Source organism: Podarcis raffonei, chromosome 13, assembly GCF_027172205.1.
Source record: "Podarcis raffonei isolate rPodRaf1 chromosome 13, rPodRaf1.pri, whole genome shotgun sequence".
In the NCBI taxonomy this organism is placed as follows: domain Eukaryota; kingdom Metazoa; phylum Chordata; class Lepidosauria; order Squamata; family Lacertidae; genus Podarcis; species Podarcis raffonei.
In genome coordinates, this window is record NC_070614.1 from 43,196,460 (window position 1) to 43,211,246 (window position 14,787).

The 14,787-nt window shown below is 38.5% G+C and overlaps 2 protein-coding genes across 2 annotated transcripts; both read left to right on the forward strand.

Moving 5' to 3' along the window:
- The first annotated feature begins 382 nt into the window (after positions 1 to 382).
- On the forward strand, positions 383 to 3,387 carry LOC128400583 (vomeronasal type-2 receptor 26-like). The gene is made up of 2 exons (XM_053362888.1): positions 383 to 583; positions 1,898 to 3,387. Exons 1-2 carry the CDS (start codon positions 440 to 442, stop codon positions 2,837 to 2,839), a joined length of 1,086 nt encoding a protein of 361 aa, XP_053218863.1. The 5' UTR covers positions 383 to 439; the 3' UTR covers positions 2,840 to 3,387.
- Positions 3,388 to 6,155: 2,768 nt separating this feature from the next.
- Positions 6,156 to 9,449, forward strand: LOC128398968 (vomeronasal type-2 receptor 26-like). Its single transcript, XM_053360229.1, has 3 exons — positions 6,156 to 6,335; positions 7,546 to 7,672; positions 8,548 to 9,449. Exons 1-3 carry the CDS (start codon positions 6,156 to 6,158, stop codon positions 9,447 to 9,449), a joined length of 1,209 nt encoding a protein of 402 aa, XP_053216204.1.
- The last annotated feature ends 5,338 nt before the right edge of the window (positions 9,450 to 14,787 follow it).

Consider the following 14,787-nt stretch of genomic DNA (forward strand, 5'->3'; position numbering starts at 1 on the left):
TAATTTTATGAATATAAATTTGTATGTCTCTCTGTGTTAAATAGCATCTCCCAAGGATTTCAAATCATATAGCTTCTTTTAGTAAAATCAACTCTAAATAACTACCTTACCAAGAAAGTATAAGATGTGTCTGTTTTTCACCTATCTAATCTTTGTGTTGACGAAAAGGATTGCCTTAAGCATATATTCTTATATAAATACTATAATGAAGAGGATGATGTAGAACATAGTTGTGAAAGATTTAGGTAGTATGACATATCCTTCTAATACAAAATGCAACTCTCTTTCTAGTGCGGTGCCCAAGAATTACCAGCACATCCTGGCCTTGCAATTCGCAGTGAAGGAGATCAATGAAAACCCTGAGCTCTTACCCAATGTCACTTTAGGCTTCTGCATCTATGACAGCTATTTCAATGCCAAATGGACCTCTCATGCCACAATGTTACTCATATCCACACTGGAAACATTTGTCCCTAACTACATCTGTGACATCAAGAAAAACCTTTTAGCCATCATTGGGGGACTTGACTCCCAAACTTCTCTTCAGGTGGCAACAGTCTTGGATATCTATAAGGTTCCACAGGTAGGATATTTCTCACTCTCTGTCCTGTATGGAAATTTACCGTATCAGTGTTGAATTATGTAGTTTGGTGAAACAAATGTTTACATTCCAAGTAACCAGAGGGACAATCTCAGTCTCAGAAATAATTCATTAATGTACATTTAATGTGTGGTCCGTCTCACTTAATACTGTTATGAGTTTGGGGCGGTAGTGTTCAGACTCCCTTAAATCTCTGAATTCAGTAAAGGGTTAGAAATTAAGCAAACTCTTAACTCCCTGGATCCAGTAAGTGTTGGAAATAACACAGGCCATCTTCCGCATGAGGTAATCATCTGGCAATAGCTGAGTCATTAACCTAACAAAAGGTAGGCAGATGGGCCATCATGTGATTCTGTGTCTGTCAGCAAAATTGAGTGAAGCCCCTCCCTAAGATAAAAGGCCAGTGGTATTTTTTGGTATTGTGATTGGTAGTGTTGTGACCTAACAAAGCAGTGACACACTGCAGAAAGTACTCAGAGAGCATGGCTGCTTGCTGTTTTGGATCCAAGACTGCTGCACCTATGGGAGAAGCAGGAGACCCTCTTGGAGTGTAGTGCTATAGACCCCTTCATCGTAGGCTCAGATTGTATATATGCATATATAAACCATATATCATAAAACATCACAGTGTCCACCACATTCCAAAAGCAAACACAAATCCCAGGTAAGCACGTGGACCCCTCGAATCTCACACCACTCAAACATGGGGGGGGGGGGTAACAATACTTTTGCCTGAACACATGTAAACATGGAGGGTGAGGGAGAAATGGTAGGCACAACAGTGAAACAAAGAATTTCATTTGAGGCATTTTGATTGTGGTGGAGCTATACAAAATTGCTGCCTACTCCTGAAGAATAACATCTGTCATTCCAACAACTGCCCTAGACAGTGGTACAAAGGGGGGGGTGCTATAAATTAAACAGGATTTTTGTAGGATTTGGATAAAATATGAGAGAATTCAGGGATCTTCTCATCTCCTGATAACATTTGCCTCTGCTGCAAGATATATATGCATTACCTTCTTATAGTTAAGGCTCTAAAGAGGGGGCATTTTGAGCCAAATGGTGTCCTGTGTGGTTGCAGTTCTCTCCTAAACAATGACTCTATTAGAAGTTCTTAAAAAATGTCATTGTTCCCTCTGTCAATTCCATGAAAACCTAGCAGTTATATACATCATAGCATTGTTGTAAGGACTGTTGATATAACATGTTTCAAGTGCAGTAAGTAGTTAAAACTGGTCCATTTAAATGGCTATCGTGTATCTCACTTTCTTCCATTCCCACATTTCTCTTTAGTTCGTATATGGCTCTGCACCACTGAGGAATGATAAAACCCCAGAATTTTCATTCTACCAGATGGTCCCCAAGGATGACCACCAATATCAGGGGATTCTCTACTTCCTTCTGTATTTCAGGTGGACGTGGATTGGGACCCTTACCTTCAATGATGAATATGGGGATAGATTTATACAAACTGTGGTTCCACTTTTCTCCCAGAGGGATATCTGTTTTGCCTTCACAGAGAGAACTCAGAAAATCAGTTTTGTCTCAGAATTTAATGATTTGTTTAAAAAGGGGGCAAAAATTCATGATAATATAATGAATAGCAAAGCCAATGCAGTTGTTGTCCATGGGGAATCGTATGCTATGACATTTTTCAGATGGTTGCCATACCTATCAGAAGGAGAACAAATGCCAAATCAGCCAAAGGGCAAGGTGTGGATTATGACTGCCCAGATGGAGCTCACTTCATTTCCCTATCAAAGGAGTTGGGACACCGAAATACTCCATGGGGCTCTCTCATTCACAACTCATTCTAATGATCCACCAGGATTTCACCAATTTCTTGAGAGCAAAAATCCTTCCAGCCCAAAAGGAGATGGCTTTATTGTGGAGTTCTGGCAGCATGCATTTGGTTGTGTATTCAGAAATCATGTTGCTGGCGATGTGGAGGGAGATAACTGCACTGGGGAAGAGAAGCTGGAGAACCTTCCTGGTCCTTTCTTTGAAATGAGCATGACCAGCCACAGCTACAACATCTATAATGCTGCCTATGTTGTGGCTCAAGCTTTGCATGCCATGTCTACATCCCGAGTCAAACATAGACCAATGGTAACCAGTGGAGGTCTGAAGCTTCAGCATGAACATTTGTGGCAGGTAATGAGCGGAACATCTCCATTTAACTGTTTGCCTCTTCACTGTGTACCACTGAAGAAGGAACCTTTGGAAATTGAATAAATACCAGAAGCCCACAATTGGTATTAATTTTCTGATCAGGGCAACTTTATATAAATATAATAGCAACTTGGGCTGGATGGACAATATTAGGATCAAAATATGTTAGAGCTTGGGAGTCTCTGGAAACAGTTGTGTCAGTTAGAAAGAAATGGAATATGATATCTAAGAAAAATAGAATTGACCTATTTTCCCTTGCTAAATTGACTTTGTGAAGCAACCTAACTTTAAAAAAATGATGATAAGGAAAAATCGGATGGAAGCATACATATTGTCAGCAAAGCTCAGATGCTGACAGGAGGAGAAGAAGCAGGCACAGGGAGAGGACAGTTAACAGGAGGGGGAGAGCAGCTATAATCTGGGTTCTGACCAAAGGGACAGACAGATGTGTGAGAACTACAATAGTGGGCAAGACGTTGGAATGCAGGAAGTATGCTCTGCCAAATCTCGTAGGATTTCAAAAGTGGCAGAGACACTCAAAAGATACCAGAAGAGAAGGCGGGGGCTTCTGTGCTGGGGAAGGGGGGGGAGCTCAGTCCGGGCAACTCCATCACCTGGGGAGAACGATGAGTGGAAGAGCTCTGTTTTAGTTTGTTGTTTAGCAATAAATCTGAAATAATTAACAGCCAGAGTCATCTTGCGTTTGTGGGAGAGACCAAGCCGTAATGCATATAGACTTTGGATCAACTGACTGATGAGGAAACTTCTATAGCAAAGGTGTCAATGGACCTTACAGTATGATTTACACAGGCAGCGACCATTTTGTGTGCATTCCGTTGGCACATGAACTCTGACTTGCAGGTCATTTTGGACCTGAAAAAGAGCGGAGCAGGAAGAGGAATGGGGTGGAGCAGGGAAACAGTGGAAAACTAGGACTTATGTGTGCTCTGCTGATGATCCAGAGCACATCCCACACACAGAGGGAACTGCCTGTACAACAGAAAATAATATTTAGAATTTATTGGACTCCACTACATTTGTAAAATGTTTATCTAAGACTTCATGTTGTTGGAGATGTAGTAAGGATAATTCTTCTTTAAAACATATGTTTTTAAAACACATGTCCTACACTTATTAAGTTTTGGCAGAAAGTAGTGGGTTATATAAATATGACTGAAGGAAAATTTAAACTTTTCAGAGGAAAATGTTTTAACCTTTAAAGCCCTATACGGCCTAGGACCCTCGTACATACGGGATCGCCTCTCCTGGTATGCCCCACAGAGAAACTTACGGTCTTCAAATAAAAACATCTTGAAGGTCCCAGGCCACAGAGAAGTTAGGCTGGCCTCAACTAGAGCCAGGGCTTTTTCGGCTGTGGCTCCGACCTGGTGGAACACTCTGTCACAAGAGACTAGGGCCCTGCAGGACTTGACATCTTTCCGCAGGGCCTGCAAGACAGAGCTGTTCCGCCAGGCCTTTGGCCAGGGCACAGCCTGACTCACTCCCTCGGCAATCTTCGCGGAGCTCTGGCCCAATGGTGGCCAGTGGCTTGAATTTAATTAATTTTATAATGAATGATTTTAGAGTGTTGTTTGTGTTGTACTTTTGTACTGTTTTATTGTTGTTAGCCACCCTGAGCCCGGCTTCGGCTGGGGAGGGCGGGATATAAATAAAATTTATTATTATTATTATTCTTTTGATTTACATATCCGTCATGTGGAATTTGACAACTAGGTAACATAAATAGATTCTTTGTGTCCTTACTATGGCCAAAAGACTGACACTGATGCAGTGGAAAGATAAATGTCTGGCTCTTTTTAACCACTGATCTGACTACATTTACAACAGAATACTTAAAGACAAAGGCATGGACAAATATAATGATATTTGGAATATATTTGTACAAAATATAGTAGGTTAAAAATATATGTATTTGGATAATAATAATACCCATGTATTAGATAAGTATGTATAGAATTGTAATTATTAACTCTCTCTCCGTCTCTCTCTCTCTCTCTCTCTCTCTCTCTCTCTCTCTATATATATATATATATATACACCATATTTTTTTGCCCCATAGGGCGCACCTAATTTTTTTGGGGGGGGAATAAAGAAAAAAAATTTATTCCCCCCCCCCCAGGCGCGGGGCTGGGGTGGGGGAAGCCCGAGCTTCCCCCGACCCCAGAACAGGCTGCTATCTGCAAGCCTAGGGAGCCCAGGAAGTCGTGCCGGTCTCCCCAGGATTGTGGAGAGCTGCGCAAAGGTCGGGGCGTGCTCTTCAGTGCGCCCCAGGCTTTGGAATGCAGGCAGCTCTGCGCAACCCCTGGGAGACCGGCGCGAAGTCGCGCTGGTCTCCCAAGGGTTGCACAGAGCTTCCTGAAGCCTGCATTCACCCCATAGGATGCACACACATTTGCCCTTCATTTTTGGAGGGGGAAAAGTGCATCCTATAGGGCGAAAAATATGGTATATCCTTATGCGTTTTTTTAAAAAACTACCACTCTACCGTATATATAAGTTCTTTTCACAGATGTATATATTTTATGGACACTTCCCCCTAATATATGCATTTATATACACATTGTTTGATTTGAGAACTGCACTGCAAAGCTCAGAGACATATGAATTTGAAAGCATAATTGTATTTCAGTTCACATATTTGTTCCAAAAGTCTGAACTGAGTATTAAAATGCAGACAAAATTGTTTTTCTCCTGCATACCTACTCCTTGGAATTCTAAGAAAAGTTTGGAATGTGTTATTCCTTGCAGATCCTGTATAACATTGTCCTCTTTGTGTGTGTACGTTCTCTGTACTCCTCCCTAACACAGTGTCTCTCAACATTCTGAGGCTGCTAAATGCTCTCAGTCCTCATTGGGATGTTTGGGGGCTTGTGCCCTCCTCAGGGTTTCTTTCCCCAAAGTCTTACTTTGTACCTCTGTAAACTTTGAAGTTCCCCCAAGCCTGTTCATACCTACCTCTTACATGTGGGTGATGTTGTTTTGGTTACAGACAGAATCTAATTTAACTCTGAACTTGGCATATAGAAGGAATGAGACAGAAACCCACCACACACAGACACACACCATGAAATCCACAGAGCCACCACTTTCATTAACTTTCCAATGTTTTACGTTTGTTTGTTAATTTCTGAAACAGACTGCCACAATTCTTGAAAATCTGTAATTGAAAATAAACTTCAAAAGATGAGAAGAAAATTTCTTCCATCCAGAATGGATACTTAAAGAGTTCAACCTGAAAGATGCAAGACCTCATTATCCCTTCCTGAATTTCAGCCTTGATTAAATTCTTGCCTTTTTTTTTCCAATATAGCTCCACCATTTTCTGAGGGGTATCTCGTTGAACAATACTGCTGGGGACATGGTTTCCTTTGACCAGAATGGGGAGATAGTAGCCGGATTTGATGTCTACAACTGGATTGTTTTTTCAAACCAATCCTTTAAAAGAGTGAAAGTGGGGAAGATGGACCCCCAGGCTCCTCCAGACCAAGCATTCACTATCAAGGAGGATGCCATAACATGGCATAACTGGTTTAACCAGGTAGGATGTAATAGTCAGCTATTTGTGAAGATTCCAATTTTGAATGTGTATAACATACAAAGTTAATTATGGTGAGCATGGTACAGCCCTTATTAAAATCACAGTTAGGACAGAAAATAGCACAACACATAAATTATTGTTACATGCTAGCCCTACAACTTTTTATAGTGGTTCCTTTTACGTTGACTATGAATATATTAAATGATATTGTGAAATGAATTCTTAATGGATAAGATCACAATAATCCACAATAATCACTCATTCAAATTGCACCCAGTGAGCCAGACTAGATGATGCGTGAAATATTTGGCCTGCCACATATCTGTGTTTCTTGTAGGTAAAAAACTTCATGAGCACTATAATAACCACAATAAGTCCTATTACTTCTTGCTGATATATCTCTAGATAGAACTAGAACATAAACTGCATGAAGTCACCCACAACTCATCAACAGAGATTTGGGGTGCCTTCAGACTTTCAGTATTTGCAGGTGGCGCTGTGGTCTAAACTACTGAGCCTCTTTGGCTTGCCGATCAGAAGGTCAGCGCTTCAAATTCCCATGACGGGGTGAGCTCCCGTTGCTCCGTCCCAGCTTCTGCCAACCTAGCAGTTTGAAAGTATGTCAGTGCTAGTAGATAAATAGATACTGCTGAGGCAGGAAGGTAAATGGCGTTTCTGTGCACTCTGGTTTCTGTCACGGTGTTCTGTTGCACCAGAAGCAGTTTGTCATGCTGGCCACATGACTCGGAAAGCTGTCTGTGGAAAAACACCAGCTGCCTCGGCCTGAAAACAAGATGAGCGCCGCAACCCCATAGTTGGTGTTGACTGGACTTAACCATCCAGGGGTCCTTTACCTGTTTACCTTTACCTATTTTGTGATACTGATTCACGCATATACCAGTAATTTCAGGTTTGCACTATTAGATTGTCCCTATTAGCCTAGAACAACAAACCCACTTATACAAAAATAACTTTTAGTTCTTGGGAAAGGGATGGAAAAGTGCATGGGAAAGTGGGCTGACTGAATAATGGGAAGACAATCACTGTATCAGCAAAGCAGAAAGAATGCTTAAGAAACAGGTAATCTGAGTTTTTTTGAAAAAATGTAGTAAAACACAAAACCTACTAAGAGCACTCAGTTTTGTTCTTCCTTTATTATTCTGTATTATTCTGAGAATTATATATATCTTCCTCTTTCACTTCAAATTAGACACAGCCTAACTCTGTATGTACCGATAGTTGCCTTCCTGGTTCTAGCAAGAAAGTGAAACAAGGAGAGCCATTTTGCTGCTATGACTGCACACCTTGTCCACAAGGGAAGATTTCAGGCGAGGAGGGTAAGAAATATATGGTACAGATTTATATCTGGTTCTCTGAAACTGAGAGCAGCATATCTATAAAACCATATATTCATTAAGGTTTCTTTTCTCACTTTTTGAAGCAAGGTAGAAAGATTTGGGTAGCAATGGACTTAATGGTTGACCTAACATATTTTTGCACACAGTTTCATTTCATTAATTTGCATTACAGTGGTATCTCGGGTTACATATGCTTCAGGTTACAGATGATTCTGGTTACAGACTCCGCTAACCCAGAAATAGTACCTCGGGTTAAGAACTTTGCTTCAGGATGAGAACAGAAATCGTGCTACGACGGCACAGTGGCCCCATTAGCTAAAGTGGTGCTTCAGGTTAAGAACAGTTTCAGGTTAAGAACGGACCTCCAGAACAAATTAAGTACTTAACCTGAGGTACCACTGTATTTAAAAAAAAAAATCCTTTAAAAAAATGTAAATCTGCATATTCTTGCAATATGCATTTAGCTGTATCATTGCTCATCAAAGTCCTATTCAAATGTACATTTTCCCCATAAAACACATTTAGATGTAGATTTTAAAACATTAAGCTACAGAATATCGACTGGAAAATCCTGGCTAGTTCCTGATTTATGTGAAGTTGATCAGGAAAGATTTCCAACCCTGCTACATTTCCTGCTGCTGATTGGCTGTCTGAGCAGTATGAGCTCCATCATTTACCATCTTTACATTTTTCTTCTCCTGATGTCCCCCCCTGAATCTTAATTACGTAGTCATGAAACGTTTTTATTATCATTTGTTTATAAAATTTAATAAGAAAAAGAAAGAAGGAAACAAGAGTTAGTGTGTTGGTGAGATTAATACATTGAGGTTAATACAAAATATTTTCTTTCTCAGACATGAATGACTGCTATGAATGTGAAGATGAAAAGTATCCAAACAAACATCGGAATTTATGTATTCCCAAAGATAGAACTTTCTTGTCTTATGAAGAACCTTTGGGAATCAGTTTAGCCTCTTTTGCTTTTTTCTTTGCTTTCATTACGGCACTGGTACTAGAAATATTTGTGAAGCACAGGGACACTCCTGTTGTGAAAGCCAACAACCGGGACCTCACCTACGCTCTGCTCATCTCCCTCCTGCTTTGCTTCCTTTCTGCATTACTGTTCATCGGATATCCGTACAAGGTGGCATGTCTCCTCCGACAAACTGCTTTTGGCATCATCTTCTCAGTGGCTGTTTCTTGTGTGCTGGCAAAAACCATCACTGTGGTTCTGGCTTTCATGGCCACAAAACCAGGATCCAGGATGAGGAAGTGGGTGGGGAAGGGACTGGCAAACTCTATTGTCCTCTCCTGTTCCCTTATCCAAGCACTCATCTGCACTCTGTGGCTGGTGATCTCTCCTCCATTCCCTAATGCTGATATGAAGTCAGTGGTTGAAGAAATTGTACTGGAGTGCAATGAGGGGACGGTGACCTTCTTTTACTGTGTCTTGGGCTACATGGGCTTCCTAGCTATTGTCAGTTTAACTGTGGCCTTCCTTGCCCGGAAATTACCTGACAGTTTCAATGAAGCCAAGTTCATCACTTTCAGCATGTTGGTCTTTTGCAGTGTTTGGTTATCCTTTGTTCCTACCTACTTGAGCACAAAGGGGAAATACATGGTGGCTGTGGAGATCTTCTCTATCTTAGCCTCCAGTGCTGGCTTGTTGGGTTGCATCTTTTCTCCCAAATGTTACATTATTTTGCTGAGACCTGAACTGAATGATAGGGATCTTTTAATTAGAAGGAAGTCTTGAAGAATGCATGAGAGTATCTCTTTTCTATATTGTATAGGCTGGGAATTTGTGTCCAACCATCACATTGTCACATTGTCTAAATGAGGTATCTGGGGAGGGGCGGTCATTGTAGGAAACCCAACCCACTGGTCAAATGTGCTGATCAAGCTGGAGCAGCAAGAAAAGGAACTGAGCAGGGATTATTAATGAAAAACTAAGAACATTCTGAGGAGCCTGTTATAATGAGACACCTCAAGTGAGTTGGAGATAGGGAAATAGGAGTACAGCGCATCTATCACTGTTTGATACAGAAGGTCAGGAGACTCCAATGAACTCCACATTTACACCTTCATGCATGGAAATAGGATCCCTCTTGGAGAATGTTGGGGTCACATTATAATACATCTAATGAAATAACATACTTATACAGGGATTTGCTACATTCAAATATTACTCCTTCTAGTGTTATAAAATCATTCATCATACATGAGCAGCTCAAATTCCGCTATTGTGTATTTTAGCTTTTAATATTATATCAATCTATATATTATTATGAATTCAGGCTGGGATGGGGAGATGTAGGCTGCATGTGAGTTCCTTATAACTCCTGGGTTATAAACCTGATTTTGAGTTGAGATTGCAGTTAGCTTTATTTTACTTTGTCTTAAAACAGAAGTGTTTGAAGTCTTTAAATCCAAGGCTACACCTTTAGGGATGTTAATGCTGTGAACCCCTCCATCATAGGTTCAGGTCGTATATATGAATAAATAAATCATGTACCTTAAAAAGTCACAGTTTCTTCTGCGCCTAATTAAAAAAAGAAAAAGACAAAGCGTGGATCAGCGCTTGAAGCCCTGGGAATCTCACACCACTTAGAAATTGGGGTAGAGTGAAGGAATAAGTTTGTCTGCCCTTAAATTATATTTACATTTGTAAAGCACAAAGAAAGGGAAAGGGAAAAATAAATTTCTGGCGCAGCCATTTAAATTTTGGAAAGGAAAGATATGACAAGATGAGATAAGGAAATTGAGACGCAGGAATAACAAGAGGTAATACTGAGCACTGCCGACGAATTACAAAAGTCTTTCCCTCTTGGTAGAGATATTACCCATGCCTCATTTTAGTTTCTCCAGCATAAAATGTGATGCTTTTCTCCCATCTGTTGGCAAGACATGGAGACCAACTCATGCAATTGTTGTTAATTCATGTGAACTTTGAATGGAATGTAATTAGGGGAAGACTCCCCCTCTCCATAGGTTTCTTCTTTCCAATTCAGAATTTCAAGAGGCCAGTGCTGTGATCAGACATGTTCATTTTCTCCCTCTCTTGAGACCAAAGGGTTGTATTTCCAGTATTTTCTTTCTTATAGTTCATTATTGTAAGCCCAAATCACATGCAGCTAAGAGGACATTAAAATTAAAACTTCTATTAAGAAATTAAAATTAAAACTTCTATTAAGAAAGACACACGAGTGACTATCCTCCCTTCAATTATCAAAAGAACTCAAGCGATGTCTCGAATTGATCAGATTTGGGTTTCTGGTGAACTAACTACAAGAATATTAACGATTGAGATTCAACCCAAAGTATTATCAGATCACAATGCGGTTAAAGCCATTCTAAAAGGGATTGAAGAAAAATCCTTCAGGTGGAGACTAAACGAAAACCTTCTAGATGACCAAAAAACTGTGGATATGGCTAAGAAATGTTTGATGGACTACTTTGTGAACAATTCTAACAAAGGAACGAAGACGAGTGTGGTTTGGGATGCCAGTAAAGCTGTAATGAGAGGATTCTTCATTCAACAAAACTCAATTAAAAATAGAAGGAGAGAAAAAGGGAAGAAGGAAATTCTAAAACAAATAATGGAAAATGAAAAGAAATTAACGATACGACCAAATGATGAGAAAGTCAAACAGAGTATAAAAATGTAACAGACACAATTTGCAATGATAATTAATAAAGAAGTGGAATGGAATATAAGAAGAATGAAGCAAAAGAACTTTGAATATGGAAATAAATCTGGAAAATGGCTTGCGTGGCAAATTAAAAAGAGGAAGGAACAAAGTACGATCAAGAAAATTAAAATAGAAGATCAAGAGATAGAGAATCCGAAGGGAATAAGGAAAGGCTTTGTGGACTTTTATAAAGATTTATATAAAAGAAAAGAGAAACTTAACATCAAAATAATAGAAGAATATTTAAATAAGAAAAAGGTGCAAAAAGTATCAGACAGTAACAAAATTAAATTGAATGAACCAATAGAATTGGAAGAGGTTTCAAGAGCAATAAAGGACTTAAAAAGTGGGAAGGCGCCAGGGCCGGACGGATTCAGTGCAAGATATTATAAAGAAATGAAACACACCCTACTTGTATCGTTGAAAGAAGTAATGAATAAGATACTGGAAAAAGGAGAATTACCCGAAACTTGGAAAGAAGCATACATAACGTTAATTCCCAAACAAGATTCGGATTTAATGCAGGTTAAAAATTACAGGCCAATCTCATAATGATTATGAATAATGAATAATGATTATAAAATGTTTGGCAAATAGGATGAAAAAGGTGTTGAATGAAATGATACATAAAGATCAAGCGGGTTTCCTTCCCGGTAGACAAATGAAAGATAATATAAGAAATGTAATTAATATAATTGAATATCTGTCCAGCGGAAAGGATAAACAAGCTATGTTGATTTTTGTGGATGCTGAGAAGGCCTTTGATAATATTTTCTGGGAATTTATGTTAAAGAATCTAGAATATATGGATGTGGGTCAATCCTTTTTAAGTGGTAATAAAGGCAATATATTCAGAACAGAGAGCAAAATTAATTGTGAATAATGTTATAACAGAAGATATTGCCATAACGAAGGGTACAAGACAGGGATGTCCGTTATCTCCGCTGTTATTCATCTCGGTCCTGGAGGTTTTCCTAAGAACAATAAGAAACAATGAAAATATAAAAGGTGTAACAGTGGGTGGTAATCAATATAAGGTTAAAGCCTTTGCCGATGACTTGGTCATAACCATAGAAGATCCTATACGGAGTGTTAAAGAGGTGTTAGAAGAAATTGAGCATTTTGGTCAGGTGTCGGGCTTTAAATTAAATAGAAAAAAAACCAAAATAATTGTTAAAAATTTAGACCAAGAAGTTATAGAAGAAATACAGCAACAAACAGAAATGAATGTGGTAAAAAAAGTAAAATATTTAGGAATTACGTTAACTCCTAGAAATATTGACTTGTTTCAAAATAATTACGTACCAACTTGGAATAAGATTAAACGTGACTTAGATGTATGGGCAAGAATGAGATTATCGTTATGGGGAAGAATTGCAACGATAAAAATGAGCGTGCTACCAAAAATGTTGTTTTTGTTTCAAACAATACCAATAATTAAAGGTGTGACAATATTTAAAGAATGGCAAAGAACAATGTCAAGATATATCTGGCAGGGCAAAAAGCCAAGAATTAAATTTAAGATATTAACAGATGCAAAAGAAAGAGGAGGCTTTGCGCTGCCAGATTTGAAGTTATATTATGAGGCTTCGTGTCTTTGCTGGTTGAAAGAATGGGTAAAACTAGAGAACACAGAATTGTTGGATTTAGAAGGATATGACAATAGATTTGGGTGGCACGCGCATCTATGGTGTGATAAAAACAAAATGCATAAAGGTTTTGAAAGCCATATTTTTAGAGGAACGTTAATTGAAGTATGGAATAGGTATAAAAACCTATTAGAGCCTAAAACTCCAATGTGGTTATCGCCACTGGAGATAATGAGTACGAAAAAAGTCAATATGACAGGGGATTGGATCACATATGAAAATCTGATAATTAAAGAAGGAGATAAGTTGAATTTGAAACCATATGAAGAGGTTAAAGAAAAGGTGTATGATTGGCTGCATTATTTCCAATTGAATGCAATGTTTAAAAAAGAGATGCGAGAAAAAGGTTTTCTAGGAAAAAAATCAAGGTTTCATCAAGAAATTTTGAATAGTGATGTAAAAATATTGTCCAAAATGTATAAATTATTACTTGAATGGCATACAAAGGATGAAGAAGTAAAAACAGTAATGATTCAATGGGCCAAAGATTTTGGTTATAATATACAACTAGAGGAGTGGATAAAATTATGGAAAGAGGGAATGAAATTCACCGCATGTACTACGATAAAAGAAAATGTTATGAAAATGTTATATAGATGGTATATAACTCCAGTGAAACTTGGAAAGATGTTTAAAGTTAGTAATAAATGTTGGAAATGTCAAGAGAAAGAAGGAACATTTTATCACATGTGGTGGGAATGTAAGAAAGTGAAATGCTTTTGGGAAATGATTTATAACGAGATGAAAAAAATGTTGAAATATACCTTTGTTAAGAAACCAGAAGCATTGTGTAAGAAAGTGAAATGCTTTTGGGAAATGATTTATAACGAGATGAAAAAAATGTTGAAATATACCTTTGTTAAGAAACCAGAAGCATTGTTACTAGGCATATTAGGTAATGATGTTGAAAAGAAAGATGTGAAGTTATTTAGATATGCAGTTACAGCAGCCAGAATCTTGATGGCCCAAAAATGGAAACAGGAAGAAATGCCAACGAGGGAAGAATGGAGAATGAAACTGATGGAATATGTAGAAATGGACAAATTAACGGGAAAAATTCGAAACCAACGCGATAAGAGATTCACCGAGGACTGGAACAAATTTGCAGAGTATATCAAAACTGTGTGTGATCAGGAAATGCTTGTTGGATTTCAGGAAGCTCTGTGAAAAGAATAGACAGGAATGTCACTTAAAGGAGAAGATAAAATAAGGATTGTTAAAGTGCAACATAAATTTAAGGAATGTGAAAAGTCGTGATAAATATGGAAATTGTCAGATAGGCTGATGGAAGTCTAAAAGATGTATAAGTTAAATTGGATGTTAAATTGTAATTGGAATGGTTATTGGAAATTTGAATAAAAATTAATTTTAAAAAAATTATCAAAAGAACTGTAATTAATGTTCCCACTGGTCTAACCACTTAATGGACTTGCACAGAACACTATCAAAGCTAATGAGAAAGTCTGTGAAAGGTACTATAACTGAGCCTTTCAAAGCCTTGAAAGTGCCCTTGGATTGTATTGGATCACAAACCCATCAACTGCAGTCAACTTTGAATGCTGTGAATTGTAGTCCAAAACATCTGAAGGATATAAGGTTGGAGAAGTCTGATAAAAATATATCACCTACAGCAATCAAAGCTAGACCTAAGAATCAGAAAGAAGCAAGGATCCATCAGTTTCATCACTATTCCCACCCACCCATCCACCCCTGTTTTCACAGTCTGGATTTCAGATATATGAGCAGAATAAAA